Source organism: Musca vetustissima, unplaced genomic scaffold (genome assembly GCF_032173495.1).
Source record: "Musca vetustissima isolate MV318-11 ecotype Yass unplaced genomic scaffold, APGP_CSIRO_Mvet_v1 utg2975, whole genome shotgun sequence".
NCBI classification, from domain to species: Eukaryota; Metazoa; Arthropoda; class Insecta; order Diptera; family Muscidae; genus Musca; species Musca vetustissima.
In genome coordinates this window covers 162940-187530 of record NW_026880042.1, presented here as the reverse complement: position 1 = coordinate 187530, position 24591 = coordinate 162940, and the positions used below count along the sequence as shown (strand labels likewise).

Sequence of the window (24591 nt, the reverse complement as noted above, 5' to 3'; positions counted from 1 at the left end):
TCTATATATAACATATACCGACAAAAATAACGATGACAAAATCGATATATAACAATTAAATAATTAAATTGCATAAATTTTGTGTATTTTCGAATTGGGACCAATTTCACATATAAAATGTAATTTAACTGGTATGGTGCCGATGGAAAAAATATTCCGCACAAAATTTCACTATAGGTTCTAGAACACAAGATTTTTCTAGATCTAATATATAGCAAGAAAATATCGATCGGAAAATTGATATTTAAAAACCTAACTAATTTCACAAGTGAATTTCGTACTATTTTAAATATGTTGCCTGTTGTACCACTGTGTTTCATATTAGAGGGTTGGTGTCAATGGAAAAATATTCTGCACAAAATTTCACTATAGGTTCTAGAATACAAGATCTAATATAGATCTAATACATAGCAACAGAATATCGGTTCGAAAATGGAGATATAATACCTTATTAATGAATTGGTTTGCAAATCTCCTACTATTTTCAATTTAATGCCTATTGAACCACTGTACTTCATTGTAGGCGGATGTTGTCAATAGAAAAAATGTTCAGAACCTAGTTTCACTATAGGTCGCCGAACAAGTTAAATCGCTAATATTAATATTTACAACAATAAAACCCCTGTAAATTTATATAAAATGAAAATGAAATAATTCTTGGTCTGAATATGCCACTTTTTGTCAGTGTTGCCAATTTTCCGAATAACACTTCGTTTTAGGGGAATGTTCGTAAGGGGGGAAATGTTCTCCATTTAATTCCACTATAAGTCACCGAAGAAAAGAAATCGGTAGGAATAACATTTATCATGTAAATCCCACTCCAAAGTCAAATAAAATGAGAATGAAATGGGTGCAGGCTCAATTTGCTACTTTTTGCAAGTGCTGCCAACTTTCACCCATAAAACTACATTTTAGTGGAATTTTCGTAAGATATTCCTCATAAAATTTTACTATATGTTCCCGAACAAACGAAATCGGTAGGAATAATTTTTACCCTGAAAATCTTCGTAACAAAATCGATATATGAAAAGAAACAAATTTAAGGATTATCTTGTTTTTTTTTTTATTTTCGAGCATTTTTATTAAGGAGGAAAATGTTCCCCATCAAAATTCACTATGGGTCTCCGAACAAAAGAAATCGCTAGATATAATAATTGCCATGAATTTCTCTGAATGAAATCGATATATAAAATATAATGGAATTTAAGGCTTGATTAAATTATTTTTTCAGAAGTTGCCAATTTCCCCAAAATTCTTGATTTTGGAGAAAAACCATTAAAGGGGAATATATTCCCCATCGACTTTCACTATGAATCACTGAACAAAAGAAATCGGTAGGAGTCACTTTTTCCCTAAAAACTTCCATAACAAAATTGGTATATAAAACAAGATATTATTACTTGACTAAATTTTCTTCTCTATGAAGAGTTGCCAATTTCTCCCATAATTCTGAACTTTAGGTGGTTGACACTAAGAAAGAAAATATTCTTCGTCGAATTCTACTATGAGTCTCGAAACAATATTAATCGTTAGGAATAATTTTTACCCTGAAATTTTCTGCATTCAAATCGATATCTAAAATAGATAAGAATTTAAGGTTTAATTAAATTATTTTTCCAAGAGTTGCCAATTTCTCCCGAAATTCTTGATTTTAGAGGAAAGATATTAAAGAGGAATAGATTCCGCATTAAATTTCACTATGGGTTTCCGAAGAAAAGAAATTGGTAGGAACCACATTTTCCCTTAAAATTTCAGTAATAAAATTGGTATAAAAAATAAATGACTTTTTGGCTTAATTTGCTACGTTTTTGAAGAGTTGTCAATTTCTTCCAAAAATCTTGATTTTAGAAAAATGCCTTTAAGAAGAAAAATATTCCTCATCGAATTTCAATACAGGTCCCCGAACAATAAAAACCTCTAATTCCAATATTTATCGGTGGAAATTAAATCCAAAGACATAGGGTCTTTCCTCTGAAGCACAACTTTTTCTTCATTAAATATTTTCCCGTTCCTTTGTGATTTCGTGTTAAGTCACAATATTATATTATTACTAATAAATTCCATTCCTCATTTCTTTTTTTATTTCAAAATTGTTAATTTAAGTAAAAAAAGGTGTCTTAACAAAAAAAATCCGAAAAACCGCAATTGATGTTGAAATCGATCCCCCTTTTATGAAATATTTAGAGCACCGAAACATGGAACATATTTACAACACACATACAGACATACACACAACTGTACATTGTTTCCTAGATAGTAGTTGCAAATAACTGTTTAAAAAATGTACTTTTTGCATATTTGTTGTTATTGCGATTTACAGTTTGTTGTTGTTTTACTTTCGACAACAAAATCTTGATAAGACGCTAACAAAGCAAAATATTTTTTTTTTTCAAAACTTTGTTGATAAATTTAGTGGTGTTTATTAGGGACAGTTATGGCAAGGAGGGTGATTTTGAACAGCTAGCTAAGTTCTCCATTCCGGATTTATTTCTTGCTTAGCTAGCATATTGCCTTTGGTCAGCTGTTCATAAAAAAAAAAATTAAAATAAAAAAACTGCATTTCAAGTCAAAACTTTTAAACCAGCCCCCAAAGTTACAATCACTTTGTTTTACTAGCCGACAATTTTGTTGTTGGACGTTGTTGTAAAAAAGTTTTGCAAAACAACATTAATTGGTTATGCTCCACTAATAAAATGCCAATTACCGTGATAAGAATTGGTAACACCCAAACTAATACAACAACAAAAAATTTTTAAATAAAAAAAAATTAAAAAAATACTAATTTTTAATCCCTTCCCTTTTTATTTCCAGGACGATGAACCACCAGAGATTTGTGTGGTTGAGGGTGCTTTCACCCTACAGACCCTAACACCCACACAACCAATGCCCTCCGTTGACGAGTTGGACACCAAATTTGCCGAATTGGTCGAGGAATTGGACTTGACAGCACCCAACAAAGAGGCAATGCTAAGTTTGCCTCCCCAAAAGAAATGGCAAATTTATTGCTCACGAAAATCCCCACTCGATACCATTGATGGTAATGGTGCCTCGAGTAATATAACCCAACCGCCGACGGCTGAAAATTATGTGGAACGTCTCAAGGATTTGGCTTTGCACATATCGATTAGTCCCGAAGATTCCCCGTGCCATGAGTATAATGCTCGCATTGAAAGCCATACACATTTCCTGGATGCCCTCAAGACCGCCCTGAGGACATCTACGCACAGTTTTGTGCTACGATTTGTCGAGTTTGAGGGTTTGCCAGCTCTGCTGAATTTATTGCAGAAAATGGATATACGTGTGGCGAACAGTCCTTTTCATACTAGTCTCATTGGGTGTATCAAGGCCTTGATGAATAATTCGGTAAGTCTAGATAAATTCTCTCTTAGGAAACCCTATTATTTTGATCCTTCTTTCCTTTACAGACCGGCCGTGCCCATGTCTTGGCCCATCCCACCTCCATTGATACGATTGCTCGTTCGCTGGCGGCGGATAATATCAAAACCAAAGTAGCAGCCTTGGAAATTTTGGGTGCCGTCTGTCTCGTGCCCGGTGGTCACCGCAAGGTCTTGCAGGCCATGTTAAATTTCCAAGAATTTGCTGCCGAACGAACCCGTTTCCAAAGTATTGTAAATGATTTGGATCGTTCCACAGGAGCCTATAGAGATGATGTTAATTTGAAAACGGCCATTATGTCCTTCATTAATGCCGTGCTGAATTATGGTCCCGGTCAGGAGAATCTAGATTTCCGTCTACATTTGCGTTATGAATTCTTAATGTTGGGCATTCAACCCATTATCGATAAGCTGAGGAAGCATGAGAATGAGACGCTGGATCGGCATTTGGTAAGTTCAAAAAAAAAAAAACAATCTACTAATTTCAATATAAGTTCCGGGATCCAGAAAATATAGTATATAGTAACAAAATACCCTCAGCAAATCGGATATATTAAAAACCTTATATTTGGTATAATTTTCTATTTGATACCTATAGACCCACTGTATTGCCTTTTAGCGGGATGGTGTCAAGGGAAAAAATATTCTGTATAAAATTTCACTGTAGGTCACCGAATAAATGAAAACTCTAGATCAAACACATACACCCAAAATATTAGCAATCAAATGGGAAATTAAATAATTTAATCGAAATTGGGCAAATTTTCGACGATTTTCCTATTTTTACGCATTTTCCCCATAAGACTACATTTTAGAGGGGTGGTATCAATGGGAAAAGTAATCTGCACTAAATTTCACTAGAGGTCCCTGAGCAAAAGAAATCTGTAATGTTAATACATATGCGCAAAATAATAGCAAACTAAATGTAAAATAAAGGAAATAAATAAGTTGGGGATAATTTCGATAATTTTTGGATTCGCTCAGAATTCTGACCAAAACATCATTTTAGAGGAATAGTGTCAATTGAAAAATTGTTCTCCATAAAATTTCACTAAGGGTCACTGAACATAGAAATCTCAAATTTTAATACATATGCTCAAAACAATAGCAAACAAAATGTGAAGGAAACGAAATAATAGTTAATTAGGCCAATTTCGTTCAATTTTAAATTTTTAACAAATTGCCCCATAATACTACGTTTTAGGGGGGTAGTATCAATGGAAAAAATGTTCTCCATAAAATTTCACTAGGGGCCACCGAACAAAAGATACCTGTGGCTTTAACATATGCACCCAAAATATTAGGAAACAAAATGGGAAAACAAAAGTTTAAACCTAATGAATCAATTTCAACCATATTCTAATTTTTACAAAATTTTTCCCATAATAATCCCTTTTAGGGGGTTGGTGCCAATGGAAAAATATTCCCCATAAAATTTCACTATAGGTCCCCGAACACATAAAATCGCTAGGAATAATATTTACCATTAAAAAATTCACTAACAATTTGGTCTTAGGAACCCGGAATACATTCATTTAAGTACAATTTCATAATTTTTTATCATTCCCTTTCTAGGACTTCTTCGAAATGGTTCGAGCCGAAGATGAAAAAGAATTGGCACGCAAATTCGAGCATGAACATGTGGATACGAAAAGTGCCACCACCATGTTTGACTTTTTGAGACGTAAACTAAGTCATTCGCCAGCCTATCCACATTTGATTTCTTTGCTGCAGCATATGCTATTGCTGCCCTGTAAGTAGACGCCCTCCCCTCCTCCACCACACTTCTCAAATTCGTTGTTATTTATAATAAAAATTCTCTCTCCTTCTTACAGACACCGGTCACTGTACCCAACATTGGTTATTATTCGATCGTGTGGTACAACAAATTGTCCTACAAACCGAGGGTAGACCACGCAGTGACATCGATTCCGATGATCCGAACAAAGAAAAAGTGCCCATTTCCCCAGTACACGATCCCGATGTGGCACCTTTGGAAATAAATGTCTCCAAATTAGTTCACTTATTGGTAAAAGAAGAAGAATTAACCCAAGCACGCAAACGTGCCGATGAATTGGAAAAAGAAAATTTCGATATTCAATCACGTTTGGCGAAAAAAGAACAAGAGCTAGATTTACGTATGCAAGAAAAAGAAGATCTCGAAACAAGTTTGGCACGTATGCGTGAACGTTTGGAAAAGGAATCCGCCAATCATTCACAGGCTGTGCAAAGAGCACAAACAGCTGAAATGAAATTGGAAGATTTACAACATAAATTGATGACCGAGCAGCAGGAAAGAGCAAGGCTGGAACGTTTAGTCACAGAGGGTAGTATACCTGATGACCAGAAGGTGGCGGGATTAACTGGTTGCAACGCATCACAGGAGCCTGTTAAGATTGTACCTCCACCACCACCACCAATGATGGCAGCTCCACCGCCACCACCACCACCGGCAGGACCACCGCCACCACCTTGCCCTGGGCCACCACCACCACCGGTTATGACACCAGCAATGGGTAAGGATAAGATATTTAAAAAAAAAATGAGGCTACGAAGAAAAAATGTATCATCACACCCTGGCACTCGGCAAGGAATAGAGAATTAAAGAGTTGCTTTTTATTTTTACATTGTAGTCTATTCGAATGAAAGGAATTTACATAACCTCACTTTTCTTTTCGTTCACAATTTTTTGCAACATAACCTAACTTATTTATAAAATATTAAATGTTGTCTTATTATTTCTCTCCAGCCCCACCTGCACCCAAAACTGAAGTACCCAAAAAGAACGTGCCACAGCCCACAAATCCCTTGAAGAGCTTCAACTGGTCGAAATTGCCCGATGCCAAGGTCCAAGGTACCGTTTGGAGTGAATTGGATGAGTCGAAATGGTATAACAATATCGAATTGGAGGCAATCGATAAATTATTCTCAGCCTATCAAAAGAATGGTGTTGCGGTAAGTTTTGGATCCAAAAATAAATTGAAATTTATTTATAAAAGTAAAAATAATGGGCTATATAAAACCATTGGTGTTTAAATGGACCTCCGTTCTTTCTAAAGTGCCTTTGGTCTGTATAAAGCCCTCAGGCGTATGTAGAGATAATTTGGTGTGAATAAAAACCTTAGATCTTTAAAAAGACAATTTGATCTGTATGGAGACCTGAGATTAATATAAAGATCGCTTGGACTGTGTAGAGACTTCAAGCTTTTAAGGCCTTTATCATTTAGTTTCTTCTACTTTTCAATATTTCTAATTTGGATCTTTGGTTTCCTCTTTTCCAGACCGTTCCCGATGGCTCCATTGAAGACTTGCGCCTAATGGGCAGTAAACCACGTAATAAGATATTATCTGTTATTGATGGCCGGCGGGCACAAAATTGTACCATACTCTTAAGTAAATTAAAAATGACCGATGAAGAAATCTCCAAGTAAGTTGCAAGGGAAAATTCCAACGAACTTCTAATGGATTTAACTACAAAGAATATTTCTCTATGACGAAGTTTTTTAATAAAAACTCAAGTGGAACTTCTCAGAGAAAATGATCTTCTTTTCCTATTACGTCGGTTCAGTTATAGAGAAGTTCCTTTGAAGTCCCTTAATTTAATTTTTAATTTTAAAAATTCTAATAAATGTTATTTCTTTATCTTTCCCCCTTCCCCAGAGCAATTCTATCCATGGATTGCAATGAACAATTAGCCTTAGATATGGTTGAGCAATTATTGAAGTTTACACCCTCAGCGGAGGAGCGGGCCTTATTGGATGAGCACAGTGAAGATATTGATTCATTGGCCAGGGCCGATCGTTTCCTTTATGAAATATCCAAGTAAGTTTTTTTTTTTAATAAAATAAAATTAAAAAAATATTGGCTTTGAAAAAATCTCTTTCTATCCGATACTAAATATTTTCAATTTTTTTTTACTTCCAGAATTCCCCATTACGAACAGCGCTTGAAGAGCTTACACTACAAGAAACGTTTCATGATTACCGTAAACGATTTAATACCACGCATTACCAGTGTCATGGAGGCTTCCAGGGAGGTGGCAAGGTCAAGGCGTCTGAGAAAATTACTGGAATTGGTTCTAGCTTTGGGTAAGGAAAGAAAAAAACATAAACAACTATTTTGGACACTTTGAAGGCGTGGATTTATTAAAAGTATTGTTCGGGGACACTTTGAAGGCCTGGATTTATTAAAAATGATTTTTCGGCGTGGATTTATTAAAAATAAGCTTTTCGGGGACATCCAAGGCGTGGGTTTACTAAAAATCCTTTTTTCGGGGTCTTCCAAGGCGTGGTTTTATTAAAAATCATTTTTTCGGGGACACCCAAGGCGTGGATGTATTAAAAATCATTTTTCGGGGACACCCAAGGCGTGGATTTATATTAAAAATCATGGATATATTAAAAATCATGGATATATTAAAAATCATGGATATATTAAAAATCTTTTTTCGGAGACAACGAAGGTGTGGATTTATTAAAAATAACTTATTTTCTCGGGGACTTCGAAGGCTTGGAAAAATATTTTTTTCGGCGACATCCAAGGCTTGGTTTTGCTAAAAATTATTTTTGGGATTTTTTTACTAATTTCTTTCCCAATTTCTATCCCTTCCAGGCAACTACATGAATCGTGGAGCTCGTGGCAATGCTTCCGGTTTCCGTTTGGCCTCACTGAACCGCTTAGCCGATACCAAATCCAGTGCTGCCAAGGGCACAACTCTACTACACTTTTTGGTTCAGGTTATCGATAAGAAATTCCGTGATCTACTCAAACTCGAAGAAGATATACCACATGTACGTGAAGCTTCCAAAGTCTCGTTGGGAGAAATGGACAAAGATATACAAATGCTTCGCACCGGCTTGGCCGATGTTGCCCGTGAAATTGAATTCCATCGTTCATCGGGCCCTGCCCAACAGGGTGATCGTTTCTTACCCGTTATGCGTGAATTCCATGCCCAAGCTTCGGTACGTTTCGCTGAATTGGAAGATAAATTCCAAGATATGAAGACACGTTTCGATCGTGCTGTACGTCTATTCGGTGAAGATGGTTCTGTGTTGCAGCCGGATGAATTCTTTGGCATTTTTGATGCTTTCCTAACATCATTTGCTGAGGCTAAGGCCGATAATGATAATTTGCGTAAACGCCAGGAAGAGGAAGAGAAACGTGCCAAGCAGGATGCTGAGTTGAAGAAGCGTACCATTGAACGTAAAAACAAGGAGGGCCTGATGTCTTCGGTGGCGCGAAATTTGGGTTTGAAATCATCCAATGGACCCACAAGCCCCGCCAAGGGAGATAACAAAGGGGAATTTGATGACCTCATTTCAGCCTTGAGGACCGGTGATGTTTTCGGTGAAGATATGGCGAAGTTCAAGAGATCACGTAAGACTCGCCTAAGCAATGGTAGTACATCTCCCCCAAGACATGGGGTACATCGAGAAGAAAGTCGAGAACGTACCGTACGAAGACAGTGAAAATTAGGTTAAATATTTAGGTTAAGCTAAGGAAAAAAAAAATTTGTTATTTAAATAATACATTTTGTTAAATGATTGTATAAAAAGAAAGATAATTGAAAGTAAGAGGAGGAAAAAAAGAAATTTATTTGTAATTATGCAAATTAAAACAAACAACAATTTTTGTATTCAAATATAGGTTATTAATTTAATTTTAAGACAAAAACAAATCTAAAACACAATTTATTGAAAAGAGAATTTAAAAACACATTTGTTTTATATATTTAAAAAATAATTATACAAATTCTCTATAATACAACAAAAAAGCATTAAACCAAAATTATTTAAAAAAAGAAAATTAAAAAATATTTATCTTAACCTCACCCAAACACACCCACACTTTTGTATTAATAACACTTAATTGTAGTTTTTAAATTAAAAAAAAAAAACGAAAGAAAAATAATGGAATTTAAAAACAAAACTGTTTGTATGTATGTATTTCTTCTTCACTGTTTGCTGTTCTGTTTTTGCATAAAAGAAAGAAAAACAATTAACTCAATACTATTATGAAAATTTATCTACTAGAAAAAAACTATTAAGCCAACCAATCCCCAAAACTAACAGCAAATTAAAAAAATAAATTTGTAAATGTTAGCATTAAGTATATGAACTATATATAAATATATCTTATAAATATAATAATAATATAAACACATATTAGTAATTATATAATAAAAATTATTACAACAAACAAAACAAAAAATAAACGATAAAACGAAACACACAATAAAATAAAGTGAAAAATAAAAAAATGATTAAAAATGATTTTTTGGGGACTTCAAAGGGGTTGATTTATTAAAAATAATTTTTTCTGACACTTCGAAAGCGTGGATTTTTTAAAAATCATTTTTTCGGGGACACCCAAGGCTTGGATTTATTAAAAATATTTTTTTTCGGGGACACCCAAGGCGTGGATTTATTAAAAATCATTTTTTCGGGGACTTCGAAGGCATGGATTTATTAAAAATCATTTTTTCGGGGACTTCGAAGGCATGGATTTATTAAAAATCATTTTTTCGGGGACAAGGCGCACTTCAACGACTTGAATTTATTAAAAATATTTTTTCAGGGACTTCAAAGGGAATGGATTTATTATAAATAGTAATTTTGGGGACCTTCAGGACGTGGATTTAAGGAAGGTGTGGATTTATTATAAATATTTTATTAAAAATGATTTTTTCAGGTTTACATTTAACACAAAACTTTTCGATATTTTAAATATCTTTCTACATAATGCCAGTATTCCCTAGTATAACATAAGTATATATATGTATTGTCAATATGGAATAAAAGTTCAGAATTTCCTCTAAACATGGTTGCAAAATTTATGAAAATCGGTTAAGTAGTTGCTGAATACTTTGCATTTGAATTTACCTATCAATTTAAAAAATCACACTACATCACATACCGTTCTTACCCTAAAAGTATGCTATAATTTTGTTTACAAACCAGCAGCCATGAATGAAGAAAATTTGCCTTTTTTACAAAACCCATTTTTGTGTGATTTTTCATTTTCGTGTAATAGGCGCCCAGCATCGAACAGTAGAGTGTATTTCGGAACACGGTTGAATTCAAATGCAAATAACTCAGCGACTACTTTACCGATTTTCATGAATCTTGCACCATTGATTAAAGGGAATTGTAAAGTTTTATTCCATATGGACAATAATTACGGAAACTAACGTTATATAGGTAAAAATTACCATTATGTGAAAGTTCATAGATATTTAAAATATCGACTATTTTTTTAATAATTTTTGTTGAATACGAAGGCTTTGATTTCTGAAAAATAAATTTTTCGGTAACTCCCAAGGCGTGGATTTATAAAAAAATAATTTTTTTCTGAGACTTATAATTGTAAAAAATATTTTTATTTGAGAGGACTTTGAAAGAGTGGGTTAAAAAAAATGTTTTTCGGTTACTTCGAAGCCGTGGATTTATTAAAAATGTTTTTTGGAAACTTTGAAGTCGTGGATTTGTTAAAAATGTTTTTTCGGTGACTTCGAAGGAGTGAATGAGTCTTATTAGAAATATGTATTTTTTTCAATGCTTGGATTTATGAATAAAGTAAAAAAACACAATAAATTATTTATATATTTTAATTCCATTTTATTTACATTTCTTCGAACACGATTCATACTCCTTGACAAACTTACGATATAGCTTACTTATTTTCGAATTTTGTTGACAGAGGACTCCGCCACCCCTAACCAGCTGATGTTGCTGGCGATTTATATCACCCACACAAATCCAATTTCTGGAAGAACTACCTAAACGCCAACGCCAAAATTTCAAACCCACACTTTGTGACACAGCCCATTTGGAATGATCCTGCGTAGTTTTAAAATCCAAACCAAAGGCCTCCTCTTCGATCCTTTTGATATTATAAACCTTATCGTTGCGTGAACAATTTGAATCTAAATTACCGGCACCATTACGCCATGTTTCCACCAAGAGATTGGTGTCCAAAGTAGGGGCCACAAAATCTGCATATAATTCTTGATTGAATTTGCTGGATTTGGCAAAGGATTTGAATGTCGAACCTTCCAGGGAGATGAGATTGAGAACATTATTGAAAGGTGCGGTTTTAATCCAATCTTTTTTGAGAACTTTTTCGAAAGTGGGGAATTTTTCATGCAATTCATTGGGTATATTGTGATCATAAATATTGGGTTCATTGAACAGCAGCTGTTCGGCAACTTTTTCCATTTCTGTAGCTGCCAATGTGATACACAGGAAACTTTGTCCATAATGTGAACCCGTTGAGGGATATTCATAGTGTGTGGTATTGGGAAATTTGGGTACGGAATGGATTAACCACAGACCTGTAACACCATCTGTGGCCACCACACCTTTGGCATGGCCACCCGCAAAAATAACTGTACCATTGGGATATTCATCATTGTATGCCAGTAAAAGCAAGGATTTATTGTTGAACAAAGGTTCCAGGGTCAAGCCCGTTATAGAGGTTGACTCATTTATTTCTTTTTCGGATAGAGTCCATTTGTCATACGATTTACTGGTTAGATATAGATAATGTAGACCAGAATTATCTTGAGCTCGTGTGGAATTTTTGGCAGCATAATGCATGGGTAGTTTGTATAAATAAAACCTGGAAGCAGAAGGAGCAAAGGGATATTAGAAATAATTAAATTTTGTTTTTAATTTTTTTCCATACTCACCAGTCAACATCCTTACCCTGTTCATCTTTACAGGACACTTTTGTCTCGCCGCCAGGCAGATTTTTGATCAACAACAACAGAAATATTAGTTTTATCAGCATATCCATTTGTTTATTTTGTTAGTATCTCCTCTTTATTTGCGTCTTATTCTCAGCTAAGCACAAGTCAAACTGAAGCCAGTCTTATCGTGTTTAGTTTGAAAATAAATACAACAACAAAGAACAATGGGATGGAATTACCACTGCAAGGGCATAAGTGGTTTCAGATTTCATAATAATAGCGCGCGAGAGCCAGAGAGAGAGAATAAGCATAAGGGTTAGATGAGCTCTCTCATTGCCATAAGAAATCAAGGATAGTGGGGGTAAATTTATACCTTAAAATTTACACGTTAAAAAGAGAGAAGAGAGGAAGATAGAGAATGAACTCTCTCAATAAAAAAATGATCCTGATCCGAAACTTATCACACATAATTCTAGACTTTATTCAATACGCTATGCCACATTTCGTGCAAATGGAAAGATATATGGGGATTTTGCTACACAATTTACATTAACTCGGACGAAATTATATATGGGAGATATATCTCAATCGAAATCGGACATGTATAAATCGACTTAGAAAACGATTCAATGCATATTCTTTCTTTTGCATGTTACAAACATATGCACAAAGACAATACCCTGTACCACAGTGTGAATCCAGAAAAAAACATCTTTTTATAAAACACAGTTTTATTATTTTCTAACAATTTTGTTTAATTTTTTCGAAATCCTACTAAAAACTAACAAAAATTATAAATATTTACACAAAAATATTTTATTTTAAAAACATAGGTCTTTCTTATCTACCCTGTTGTTGCTGCTTCATTTGAATTTTTCGTTTCAAATTTTTAACCAACATAATATTCTCAATATTCTTCTTGGGTTTCTTGGCCGGATCAGGTCCCTCGTTTTCATCTTTAGCAGCACCATTTGATTTGCCTGCATCCTCATCCTGATGTCTCCTCTTAATTTTCTCATGGATCAATTGTTCCATAGCCTTAGTTTTCTTAAAATGAGGATCTGTGGGATCAATATTAAATTCATGCGATGTAAAAACGGCCTTAAAACGATCATCATCGATATTCAATTTGAAATTATCTTCAATGGGTTTATTTGATTCCTCAATATCCGCCTTAGACTTCTTCAATTGCTTTTTCCTTTTCTTCTTTGATTTGGTTTCTTGTTCCTGTTTCAAAATCTTTTCCAAACTGAAATGTTGCTTCTTGTGGTCCTCTTCATTATCATCCAACAGCAACTCCAATTCCTTGGCATTTTTCTCATCTTCTTCTTCCTGTTCAGCCTTGAGTTGACGTTGTTTCTTTTGTTTTTCTTTACGCTTGGCCTTGGGATCGATGAAATCACCATTGGCAAATTCTTCAGCAAAGTAAGGATCACTCATATCAATGCCTTCGGGTAAAGAATCCAAATCGGATTCGGAATCCACCCCAGCAGCTTGCAATTTCTTTTTCTTACGTTCTTCTTTGCGGCGTTTATTCTTTTCACTGCGTTTCAGGAGCACTTTTTCAATGGGTGTCAGCTCTGATTTTGGTTTGCCCTCAAATGTTTCTTTTTTATCCTTGTCATCTGCGTTTTCATTACCCTCATTTACCTCCCAGGTGAATTCCATGGCATAATTCTTTTTCTCTTTTTCCTTTTGTTCTTTTTCATTGATTTCGGCCAGCAGGGCTTTGTATTTGTTGATGACTTCTTCTTTTTTCTTGGATTTGCGTTTTTTCGTTTTCTCGTCGGGTTTTTCTTCTTTCACGGCTGTTTCATTTTGTTTTACTTCAGCATCTTCATTATCCTCTTCCTCATCATCTTCTTCTTCCTCCTCTTCACTGCTATATGCCACAATTTTCCTTAAATCTTGATCGGAAATGCCCTCTAGTTTCCCCGAAGACAATTTGTCACCCAACTCCTTACGATCCACAGCAGTTTCATCCCATGTCAAATCCACTTTGGCCTGCTGCAGGGCAGTCGTGGTAAATTGCCTGGGTTGATAGGTATTCATGTCAGGCATTTCTGTACACACATCTGTGGGTTCATCTTCATCGAATGTGGTGTCATCGGGTATATAACGTAAATCAACTTTTGTGGCCGAACTTTCATATTCAATGCCATCACATTCCTTGTAGATTTTATCTGCCGTCTCTATGCTATCCAGTTCCACAACGGCATAGTAGTAACGCAGACGATTTAGCTGATATTGACGCAACTTTTCCATGTGATATTCATCACCTTCCTCGGCATCACTGTCTTGGGCCACTACCAAATCATCGTCATCTTCATCATCACTGGCTGAGGATTTCTTCTTCTTTTTGGGTTTGTCGGACAGAAATGGAAATAAAACAATTAGTAAAAGGAAATAAGAAAGTTTCGGAACCGGCCAGGGATCAACTTGAATTATGTCTTAATTCAATATTTTCTTCCACTCACCTCCTTTTGTTGCTGTTTCCTCGAATCCTTATCCAAACCCACCAATTCCGGTGGACCATGCAGCTCCTCCTCCTTCATACGTTCTTTACCAAATTGCGAGGGATATATTTTAATGCTCAAAATCGAACCACCACGTGGCAAAAAGGAATTGAAGAGGACCATTAAATCCACAGCCCTTACACGATCCCAATCCATATTGCAGACGGCCAAACGTCGCGTGGATTCATCTGTGGTATCAGCATCATTATCCAGCTCTCCCCAGACATGATCAATATACATTTCCGGGTCCTCCTCATCTTCCGAACTTTCATCATCTGAGGAGGAGTCTGTTATCAAACGCCCTTCACCTCTGGCATAATCAATATTGGGATCTAAGAGACGTTGCCTCAGTGATTTTGGTACCTCTTCATCATCGCTGGTTAGGGCATCATTTTCATCCACATCACTTTCTTGAATAATGGCCTTCTCTTCTTTTTCTCTTTCTGCCTCAGAATCTTCTTCTTCGGAGTCAGAAGATTTTTCTGGTTCCCCGTCAGCTTCACTCTCCGCCTTATCTTCCTTTTCTTCCTCCTCCTCATCACTAGAATTCAATTCATAATATTTCCTCAAATCATCGGCATTGCTTTTGTTAACCCTCCTGCCATATTTGTCCACAGTATATTTCACTTTGAATTTCTCATTGGTGAACATGCCCTGGAACCGTTTATCAATTTTTACCTTCCTCTGGACCTTGGGTAGATTTTTGAAACGAGGATCCGAAACCAAATGCTGGAAACGTTCATCTTGCCAAATGTTGCTGTTACCGGATGCTGCCGTTGGCTTTTCCACACCATTCTGCTGTGGTTTATCAGGTTTTGTCTTTACTTTCTTTTTATCTTTTGCCATAATTTTTTTAATTTCTTCAATTTCTTCACTGCAATTCAACAAATCTTCAAGATGAAAACAAAACTCACACTTCACGTGTCTTCAGTCGACTGAAGACAAATTGAAAAACGTTCCACCTGCTAACGAATGGCAGGAGAAGACAAAATGACCGATAACAACAAATACTGCTTCTTATTTGGCATTCATTATATACTGATAGCAAAACGTTTGCCGGCCATCAATGTTGGCGCCTAAAAGTATGCTAATATGACAGCTCTCTTAATCGTTACATTGTTTGTTGACACAACTCTTCTTAGAGCAATTCTCTATGGGTAGAAGGGAGAGAGGAGAGATTGAGGGAGATATGGAGTTGTCATTAACTCTCAAATAACTCTCTCACCAAGAGAGATAGCAATTGCCATCTGTTATAAGGTAAGTGTCGTTGTGTTATCACTTCACTTGATTACATCAATGAAACGAAGGAAGAAGAAGAATATCAACTAGTGTTTCCTATCTACCAGCTGTTTAACCTCACTTTATGCAGTCTTGGTCTTGTTTGGGGGATTGTGGGGCAATTGTTGTTTAACACAGAAAACTCAGCTTATTTTATAAAATAACAAATTGTTTAATTAAATTTATAATCAAATACAATAATAAATAATGTTAAGTGCTGTTAGACGTTGTTACAATCTAAAGCCAACAGTTCCTAGTGTCAGATATTTCTGTAGCAAGAATGTAACGGCGGGATCCAAATGTAAGTTCCATGTTTTTACATTTCTCCACAAAAGAAACAACAATAACATCTCCTGATTTCCCTTACAGTTTCCAGCCACTCTTTTGAGGATTTCATACACAAACGCCAAGAGGAGGCAACACGCAGTGTCATAGTACAAGTCAGTTCGGAACGATCATTTCCAGAGTTATACAACTATTGTCGAGATTATGGCAACATAACAGCAGCCTTTCATTATTGTGTTAGGCATGATGATGTGCAGCATTATATCCTGCTGGAATATGAAAATGCCCAACAAGCCTCCGAGGCCATAGATTCAGCGGCATATAATGAAGACCTCACCGGTGTGCCAGTGCGTTCCCCATTTCTGTGGTTTCGGGCCACCGGACGTAAGACAGTACAACGTGACACAGTGTCGGGAAGTAAAACCCAACTGGCCGCCCTGGATGGCATTCGCATAATGGACCAAGAAGCCTTAGTGGCCGTGCTCAAAGAAGCCGAAGATATCGAAAAACAAATATCTCTACTCTATGAAAATACCAAATTAAATGATTTGGGTATACGTCTACGTTTCTTGGCTGCCTCACAAGTGCAGCAGGCCATCTCTGGAATGTTCCCTTTGGCAAGGGCCCTACCATTTGGTTCATCGGTAAATGGTTTTGGTAAAAATGGTTGTGATTTAGATTTGATTCTGCGACTTGATGAAGAATGTAAGGGTCCGGATACGAAAAAACGTCCCGAATCACGTTTGGTATTTCACACCAAAGAGAATTTAACAAATGGCCGTTCCCAAACGCAGCGGCAAATGGAAAGTATTGGTGATATGTTGCATTTATTTTTGCCTGGCGTTTGTCATGTGCGAAGGATATTGCAGGCCCGTGTACCCATTATAAAATATCATCATGAACATTTAAATTTGGAGATAGATTTGTCAATGAGTAATCTGTGAGTATGAATGATTTTTTTTTTATAAATTAAATTAGTTGTTTGTATTGCATACTTTAAGGAGGATAGAGATAAAGTGGTTATTTTGAAACGAAATGAAAGAAAATGAGGTGGACATTGAAAACAATTGTTATCGTTCGGGACTTTTGATATATATTACGGGCTATGCCATGTAACATTTTTGTCGGAAGATTGGTTACCTAATTAGAATCCAAATTGGTGCCTATTCGTGATTTCAGCAGGCGGACATAGGAAAATCGACATAGAATTTTATTCTGAACAAAACACAGATATACTTCGTGGGGCCTCCGACGCATGTCTCATGGCGTTCCAAGCTAAATTATTTATACTCATAAAGTATAAAGACTTGGGTTGTAAGTAATTTGATAGGCTATCCAAATTTATTTTTATTCGGATAGTAATCCCAAAAATTTTCAATTAAAGCAGTGCTCTCTATTTTTTTCTGAATGAAAAGAATTTGTCCAATTTTTCTATTCTTCTCATTGCTGAGAAGAATTTTTCGTTTTTTTTATTTATTTTTTAAATTTTTTTGTTCAATTTTTTTATTCAAAATATTTATTTTTCAAACTTAGTGCAAATATTTATAAAAAATATTAACTTAAATGATAATAAGTGGGTGTTAAAAACAGGTTGCGTATTTGCATGGTATCTTTATGAAATTTGTGGGTGTGCGGCATTTTTTATTTTAAACTTCTAAAGAAAGAGAGACAGTTCCTCCTAACGTCTATAGTTCTGGGCTTCTTCCTCCTCCTTTTTGACGGCCTGTATCAATACCAAACTCATAACAGCACTGATGACATTCAGCATACCCAATCCCAAAGCAATGGCCACAATCCACGATGTCTTGGCCTCAAAGAACCAGGTCAACTCATCGACACAACCATTAAAGAAAGCATTACCACTGACAGTGTCACGACATGAGCTAGGCAATGGCTGTCTCAAATTCAAATAATCCCATGGACCACTGGCACCACAACAGCCCACATTTTCTTGAATCATATTCAAAACATACGAAGAGTAGGGCTGCTCCGAGGTACTAACAAAATTACTCAAACTAGTTTGCAGAATTGGTTGCAAACTGGAATGCATTGTACTGTATTGCATGACGAGAGCCGAACCGACAATGGCAATTATAAAACCAAATATTTGTGTACCAATAAAAACGAATAGGGCCAATGTGTTTTCCATTAGTGCGGAAAGGCAACCCAAAAAGCTAACTGCCATCATAATGATACTGATGGCGATGAGAATGTAGACGCCGATGTAGAATGATTCAGCTTGGAGAATTTTTAACCATTCATTGAAACCGGGTTCAGCTCTCAACCAAACGGTTAGGGCAAACAATGATGTTGCCAACATCCAGGCGACAATGTTGAAACAGAAAAGGGTGTATTTCACACAGCCAATTTGTTTTTCCAGCGTATTTTCCGTTGCTGCCATTTTGGGGGGTAGATGATGTTACAAAAAGGTTATAAGGTAGTTGACTGAAAGGAGAATAGCAAAAATGAATGATTATTAAATTTATTATTAAAAAATTTTTTGAATTTTTTTAGCTTAAATAATGTAAAAGAAAAAATCAATAGCGCGGATTTTTTAGCGCATGAATTTTTAGGAATTTTCATTGATAGTCGTGATTTTTTTTAAGATAGTCGTAATTTTTTTTCGGCCAACAGGATTGATATTTAAGAATTTTTTTATTTACCAGTAATCGTGATTTTTGGGAGATTTTTTAAAGAATTTTTATAGAGCATTATTCGATAAAAAGGTGTGTGTTTTTAAAGAATTTTTGTAGACCATAAATCGATCAAGAGTTGTGATTTTTTTAGACATTTTATGGACCAATAGGCCTTATTTGTCAGGAATTGATCAGCATTCGATCAATAGTCGTGATTTTTTTAAAGAATTTTCCTTGCACAGTATTCGGCCAATAGGATTGCATTTTGAAGGAATTCTTATTTACCAGTATTCTTAATTTTTATAAGAATATGTATGGTCCAGTATTTCAAAAATAATCCTGATTTTTTTAGGATTTTGTATTGACCACTATTCGATTAATAGACGTGATATTTTTTAGGAATTTGTATGGCCCAGTATTTGACCGTTGGGCGTGGATATTTTAAACCAGTTTTATTGACCAGTATTTTATCCATCAGATGTGGGCTTTGTTAAGAATTTTTATTTACCAGTATTTGATGAATAGTCTTAAATTTGTTTAGGAAATTTAATTGACCAGAATTCGACTAATAGTTGTCGATTTTTTTAGGATTTTTTATGGCCCTGTTTTGGCCAATGGGCCTGTGTTTTTTTTTTTTTGTAATTTTTATTGACCCTGTTTTGGCCAGTCAGTCAGAATTTTAATAGCCCAGTATTCGACCAATAGTCGTAATTTTTTTTAGGATTTTTTATGGCACAGTATTTGACCAATATGTCTATTTTTTTGTAATTTTCATTGCCTAGTATTCGACCAATAGTCCTGAATTTTTTAGGAATTTGTAGTTACCAGTATTTAACCAATAGGCGTGAATTTTTATATACCAGTATTCGACCAATAGTGGTAATTTTTTTAGGAATTTATGGCCCAGTATTCGTGATATATAGTCGTGAATTTTTTTAGGAGATTTTATTTAGCAGTAATCGACGAAAAATCCTGAATTTTTTTAGCAATTTTTGTTTCTCAGTATTTGACTAATAGGCTTGAATTTTTTAGTATTTTTTTTCTCTAGCTCCCATATATGTATATAATCCGTTTGAATCTGTTCCTGACTACATTTTTTGGACCCCTTACAGAAACAGGTTCCATATTGTTCAACAAGGATTTGAAAATTTTAAATTTAAATTTATTTCAATAAATTTGCATTCAATTTTTCCTTAATTTTCCATTCGGGATTCTCTGTAAGCCCACGAATTTGAAATGCCGATAAATTTTAGTCCTAGGTCCACCTTTTTAATTTTACCAATTGTGATATGACAATGTAATATGACTACCTAATTCGATATAGTTAAATTTTAGAAATATTTTACGGCATCCCCCTTTAGTTCCCTGTCTGATTCATTCAGAAATACAATAAATAAACCCAGAATATTTTCTGTTTCTTTTTTGATTTATTTATGTCTTTTGCCCCTTCAATTACAAGAATTGGCATTGACTCATCCACATTTCCACATCCATATTTGTTGAAATTTTGTTAACTACTTCAAAGAGCGCGGGGAGCTGTACATAAATATTGTGGTTATATTTTTTTTATCAGCAAATCGTTTAGCAAATAAAAACCTTATCGCCTTGGGTTGACCGAACAACCTGTTGTTGTATGGCGGTGATGATGATTAACACACGCACACACATTGTGGTGCAAGACATATTTTGTTCAATGTAGTTTTTAGATAAAAAAAACACATAATTTTCTTTACAAGAAAAAAGTGTGTAATTGATTAGGGAATAAATTATCAAAACTAAAAAGAAGAAATTAAAGAATCAAAAAGAAAAATGATCAAAAAATTAATCAAAAAAATACATATTTTTAGGCGCCTTTAAATTTTTTTTTTTTTTTTTTTTTTTTTTTTTTTTGGTATTGGTTATGGAATTTATACACAATTAGACCCCTACTTTGAATGCAATTTTCTTTCGGTATTTTTTAAAGGTACAGTAGGATTGTTCCGCATATTTAGTGGATGTATTGATTTTCATGTCGATAGATTGTTCCAAGTCATTATTAAAGCTTTGTTCATGACCTATAAATTATTCAAGTTTTTTTATCAGGGTTTTTAATATTGATGAATATTTTTTAATAATAGTTATGCGGTATTGTTCTGCAGTTCTGTATTCATTTTTTGCATATTTTTTCTTTATTATTATAATTTTTTTTCTTTTTTGTAAGGAACACACTTGTAGTTTTTTTTTTAAATTAAAAAATCGACTTAAATGTTTTGTAATAATTTCATAACTTTTTTCACAACATTGTTTGAATATTTCTCTTCATATATTTCCATACGTATTTGTTTATATTTCTTTTTTAATATATTTCCTTTTCTATTTTTTATTATTATTGTTTTTTTATTTCTTTTCAATATTTCACCTTTTTTTTGTCTATTTAAAAAAAGAAATTTCGATTTCTATTCCACCGTCTATCCGCTTATTTTATTTTTGTTCGTTCGCAGTTCGTAAATTTTTTCGTTCAAATGTACACCGATTGAAATAATAATAACTTTGATGATGACATGGTTTTGGGTGGTGTATCGTTTCTTTTTTGTCCACAGGTATTCAATGAAGCTTTACGTTTCATTACGATGATAAGATAACAAGCACCGAGATATGAATATGTGGAGCTCTAAGATTAGATAACAGACAAAAAAACGGTATTGCTAAATTACAAACAATTTACAAAAACAAAGGAAAGGTCTCTTTTTAAAAAAACCAACACCTCCCCCTACCGAATTTTAAAAATTAAAAATGAGGGATTTTGTAAAATCTTATAAAAAGGTCTCATTTTTATTTTTCGAGGGAGGAGGGGGAATGTTCTATATTCTAAAATTGCCAAGAGAAAAAAGTTACTATTTATATAGTCACTTGTCTTAATGACCACTGACTGAATCACTTCCGTTTTGAAATTAATCTATATTTCCGATATTTTTCAACTACTCTGAAGGCCTGAATTTATTAAAAATACAATTTTTATGACACCCAAGGGAGTCTTCCAAGGCGTGGATTTATTAAAAATATTTTTTTCAGGGACACCCAAGGCGTGGATTTATAAAAAATAATTTTTCGGGGACACCCAAGGCGTGGTTTTATTAAAAATATTTTTTGGGGACACCCAAGGCGTATATTTATTAAAAAGAATTTTTTCGGGGACATCCAAGGCGTGGATTTATTAAAAAGAATTTTTTCGGGGACATCCAAGGCGTATATTTATTAAAAAGAATTTTTTCGGGGACATCCAAGGCGTATATTTATTAAAAAGATTTTTTTCGGGGACACCCAAGGCTTGTATTTATTATATTTAGTTTTTTATTTTTCAGTTTTTTACTTTTTTTTAAGATTTTCACTTACCTGAACTTTGAATTTTTCCCCCTTTCTTTCCAGCTCCGGTTTCTATATGTCCGAGTTACTCTTCATGTTCGGTGAATTTGATGAACGTGTACGCCCGCTAATCTTCTGCATCAGACGATGGGCACAATCATGTGGTCTAACTAATCCCTCACCAGGACGATGGATTTCAAATTTCTCCCTAACCTGTTTGGTTATCTTCTTTTTACAGCAAACCAAACAGCCCATTCTACCCTCAATTAATAACCTCATAAAATCTGCCTCCAGCGAAGATGTTCGTATTACCGAAGACGGTATAAATTGTACATTTGCCCGCAACTTTGAGGCCATTGGGTTTTCAAGTAAAAACAACAACAAAATCAGTGATTTGTTATTGCAATTTTTTGAATTCTATTCACAATTTGATTTTCAAAATAAGGCCATATCGTTGAATGAGGGTAGAGCGGTTTCCAAACCCGATCACTCGGCATTGTATATTGTCAACCCCTTGGAACAATTGCTAAATGTTAGTAAAAATGTAAGCCTTGAGGAATGTGAACGCTTGAGGATAGAGGTACGAAATGCAGCCTGGGTATTGGAATCGGAAGTGGAAAATTATCAACACACGGGAGTGGATAAGTCTCAAGAACCCTGGGGTCTTTTGAATTTATTTAAAACAGCGGATAAGAATATCATAAGGCCAAATATGTTCTTTAAGCCACGCATTTTGGAAGTTAGTGAATTATTTGATAATTCGGAATCATCGAACCAAAGCCCAGCTAATCAACAAAAAGCCTCTACAAATAATACCGCCACAGCAACGGGTTTGGTTTTTAAAAATGGCCATGTTAAAAATCAAGTGGAGAGCATAAAATCGACGGTACGGCAAGATTTAAAACAAATGAGACTAAATTCTACAACGGGTGTCCAGTCATCAACGAAATCCTCCTCGACATCTTCGGCGGGTTCTAATAAATCCTCCAAACGCAGCAGATGAAAATGAGAACACAGCCTAATGTGTTTTTAAATCCCACTTCTGCCCCTACTGCCGCCTGGTGCGTAAGGATTTTTATTCGTTTTCCTTTTTCATTCTTATTTTTTATAGATAATAAGAAACAAAACCCCTATTTGTTTTTTAGATTTATAAGTTATTTCACCCAAGAGAGCCACAAGAAATGCAAATCCAAAAAATAATCTTAGAAATCAACAGATGAGACTATTGTTAAATGTTATTGTTTTGTATAAAAGGAAAATAATAATAAAAACATAAAACAAATAAATGATGAAATAATGACGTATCTGAAAATAATACTGGGTTTCATTTATTTTCATAGCATACTTTTAGGAGGTTTTGTATATTTAAAAAGATTTATCAAAAATAATTTTTTCGGGGTCTTTCAAGGCTTGGATTTTATTAAAAATAATAAATTCGGGGTCTTCCCAGGCGTGGATTTATTAAAAATTATTTTTTCGGGGACACCCAAGGCGTGGATTTATTAAAAATCATTTTTTCGGGGACACCCAAGGCGTGGATTTATTAAAAATCATTTTTTCGGGGACACCCAAGGCGTGGATTTATGAAAAATCATTTTTTCGGGTACACTTCTCAAAATAGAATATATCCCCATATGCCCATTTGTATAGCATACTTTTAGGCCTTCATTTTGTTTTACTTTTGGAAATTCTAATTCAAAATAAAACTCCATTTTCTTAGTATTTGTTTTGAATATATATGGATTTTTCACTTGTTCTTGCTGTATGTTTTTTTTAACTTTATTTACATTTGATTTGAAAATATAAATTAGTAGGTTTTTTATTTTTTTTAATTGTTTTTTTTTTTTTTTTTTGTATAATTAGAACTCATATTAACTTAAATATAATTATTAAATTTAACCATAATTGTTATTTATTTTTATTTTTTCTTTATAACAAAAACAATATTCTTTCCAAATATTTAATTTTTTTTCACAAAAAAATCTCAAAACTAAATTTGTTTTTTTTTTTGGTATAGCCTAAAAATATAGACAAGATGAAGGTAAAAAATAATGTTAAAGGACAACTACGGTAAATGCTTTCGCCTTCAATTTTTTTTTAATATTTTAGGCTACACCAAAAAAGAAAAATTTGAATAAAAATTTTAAAACAAAATATGATACGCTTTTTTTACAAGTGTTGGTTGATCTACAATGCTATATATGGGGATTTCTTATTAGTTAATATTAGTTTGTATTGTTTTATTCTATATAGGGATGGTAATTGTTGTTGGTTTTTTATAGTTTTAAGGCTTTGAATAGTGAAGCTCAAACCTTCAGTTAAGTTCAATTTTTTATTTTAGTTTTTTTGTTGTTGTTAGAATTACATGAAAAGAAACCCACCAAGATTACAAATCGAAAAAGTTTTGCTTCATTAAGACACTTGGCTTTTGTGGTTGGGTAAGGAAGAAA

At 34.3% G+C, this 24591-nt stretch overlaps 5 protein-coding genes across 5 annotated transcripts in view; 2 read left to right on the top strand and 3 right to left on the bottom strand.

Moving 5' to 3' along the window:
- Nucleotides 1-8888, top strand: part of LOC133325351 (disheveled-associated activator of morphogenesis 1) — a 90578-nt gene extending 81690 nt beyond the window's left edge. Inside the window, exons 3-11 of the mRNA XM_061534137.1 lie at nucleotides 2812-3363; nucleotides 3426-3845; nucleotides 4971-5148; nucleotides 5231-5911; nucleotides 6145-6350; nucleotides 6677-6822; nucleotides 7056-7217; nucleotides 7320-7483; nucleotides 8007-8888. Of these exons, the coding sequence (XP_061390121.1) occupies nucleotides 2812-3363; nucleotides 3426-3845; nucleotides 4971-5148; nucleotides 5231-5911; nucleotides 6145-6350; nucleotides 6677-6822; nucleotides 7056-7217; nucleotides 7320-7483; nucleotides 8007-8863 (3366 nt within the window). The 3' untranslated portion in view covers nucleotides 8864-8888. The remainder of the gene's footprint in view (nucleotides 1-2811; nucleotides 3364-3425; nucleotides 3846-4970; nucleotides 5149-5230; nucleotides 5912-6144; nucleotides 6351-6676; nucleotides 6823-7055; nucleotides 7218-7319; nucleotides 7484-8006) is intronic.
- Nucleotides 8889-11011: 2123 nt separating this feature from the next.
- LOC133325346 (plancitoxin-1) lies at nucleotides 11012-12191 on the bottom strand. The gene is made up of 2 exons (XM_061534132.1): nucleotides 12085-12191; nucleotides 11012-12014 (listed from the first exon to the last, which is right to left on the bottom strand). The coding sequence occupies exons 1-2, from the start codon at nucleotides 12189-12191 to the stop codon at nucleotides 11012-11014; spliced, it is 1110 nt and encodes a 369-aa protein (XP_061390116.1).
- Nucleotides 12192-12924: 733 nt separating this feature from the next.
- Nucleotides 12925-15446, bottom strand: LOC133325345 (ESF1 homolog). Its single transcript, XM_061534131.1, has 2 exons — nucleotides 14562-15446; nucleotides 12925-14436 (listed from the first exon to the last, which is right to left on the bottom strand). The coding sequence occupies exons 1-2, from the start codon at nucleotides 15444-15446 to the stop codon at nucleotides 12925-12927; spliced, it is 2397 nt and encodes a 798-aa protein (XP_061390115.1).
- A 639-nt stretch (nucleotides 15447-16085) lies between these two features.
- LOC133325344 (poly(A) RNA polymerase, mitochondrial) lies at nucleotides 16086-23144 on the top strand. Its single transcript, XM_061534130.1, has 3 exons — nucleotides 16086-16179; nucleotides 16248-17103; nucleotides 22205-23144. Exons 1-3 carry the CDS (start codon nucleotides 16086-16088, stop codon nucleotides 23142-23144), a joined length of 1890 nt encoding a protein of 629 aa, XP_061390114.1.
- LOC133325348 (tetraspanin-2A) lies at nucleotides 17842-18564 on the bottom strand. The gene has a single exon (XM_061534133.1). It carries the CDS (start codon nucleotides 18562-18564, stop codon nucleotides 17842-17844), a length of 723 nt encoding a protein of 240 aa, XP_061390117.1.
- Nucleotides 23145-24591: the final 1447 nt, after the last annotated feature.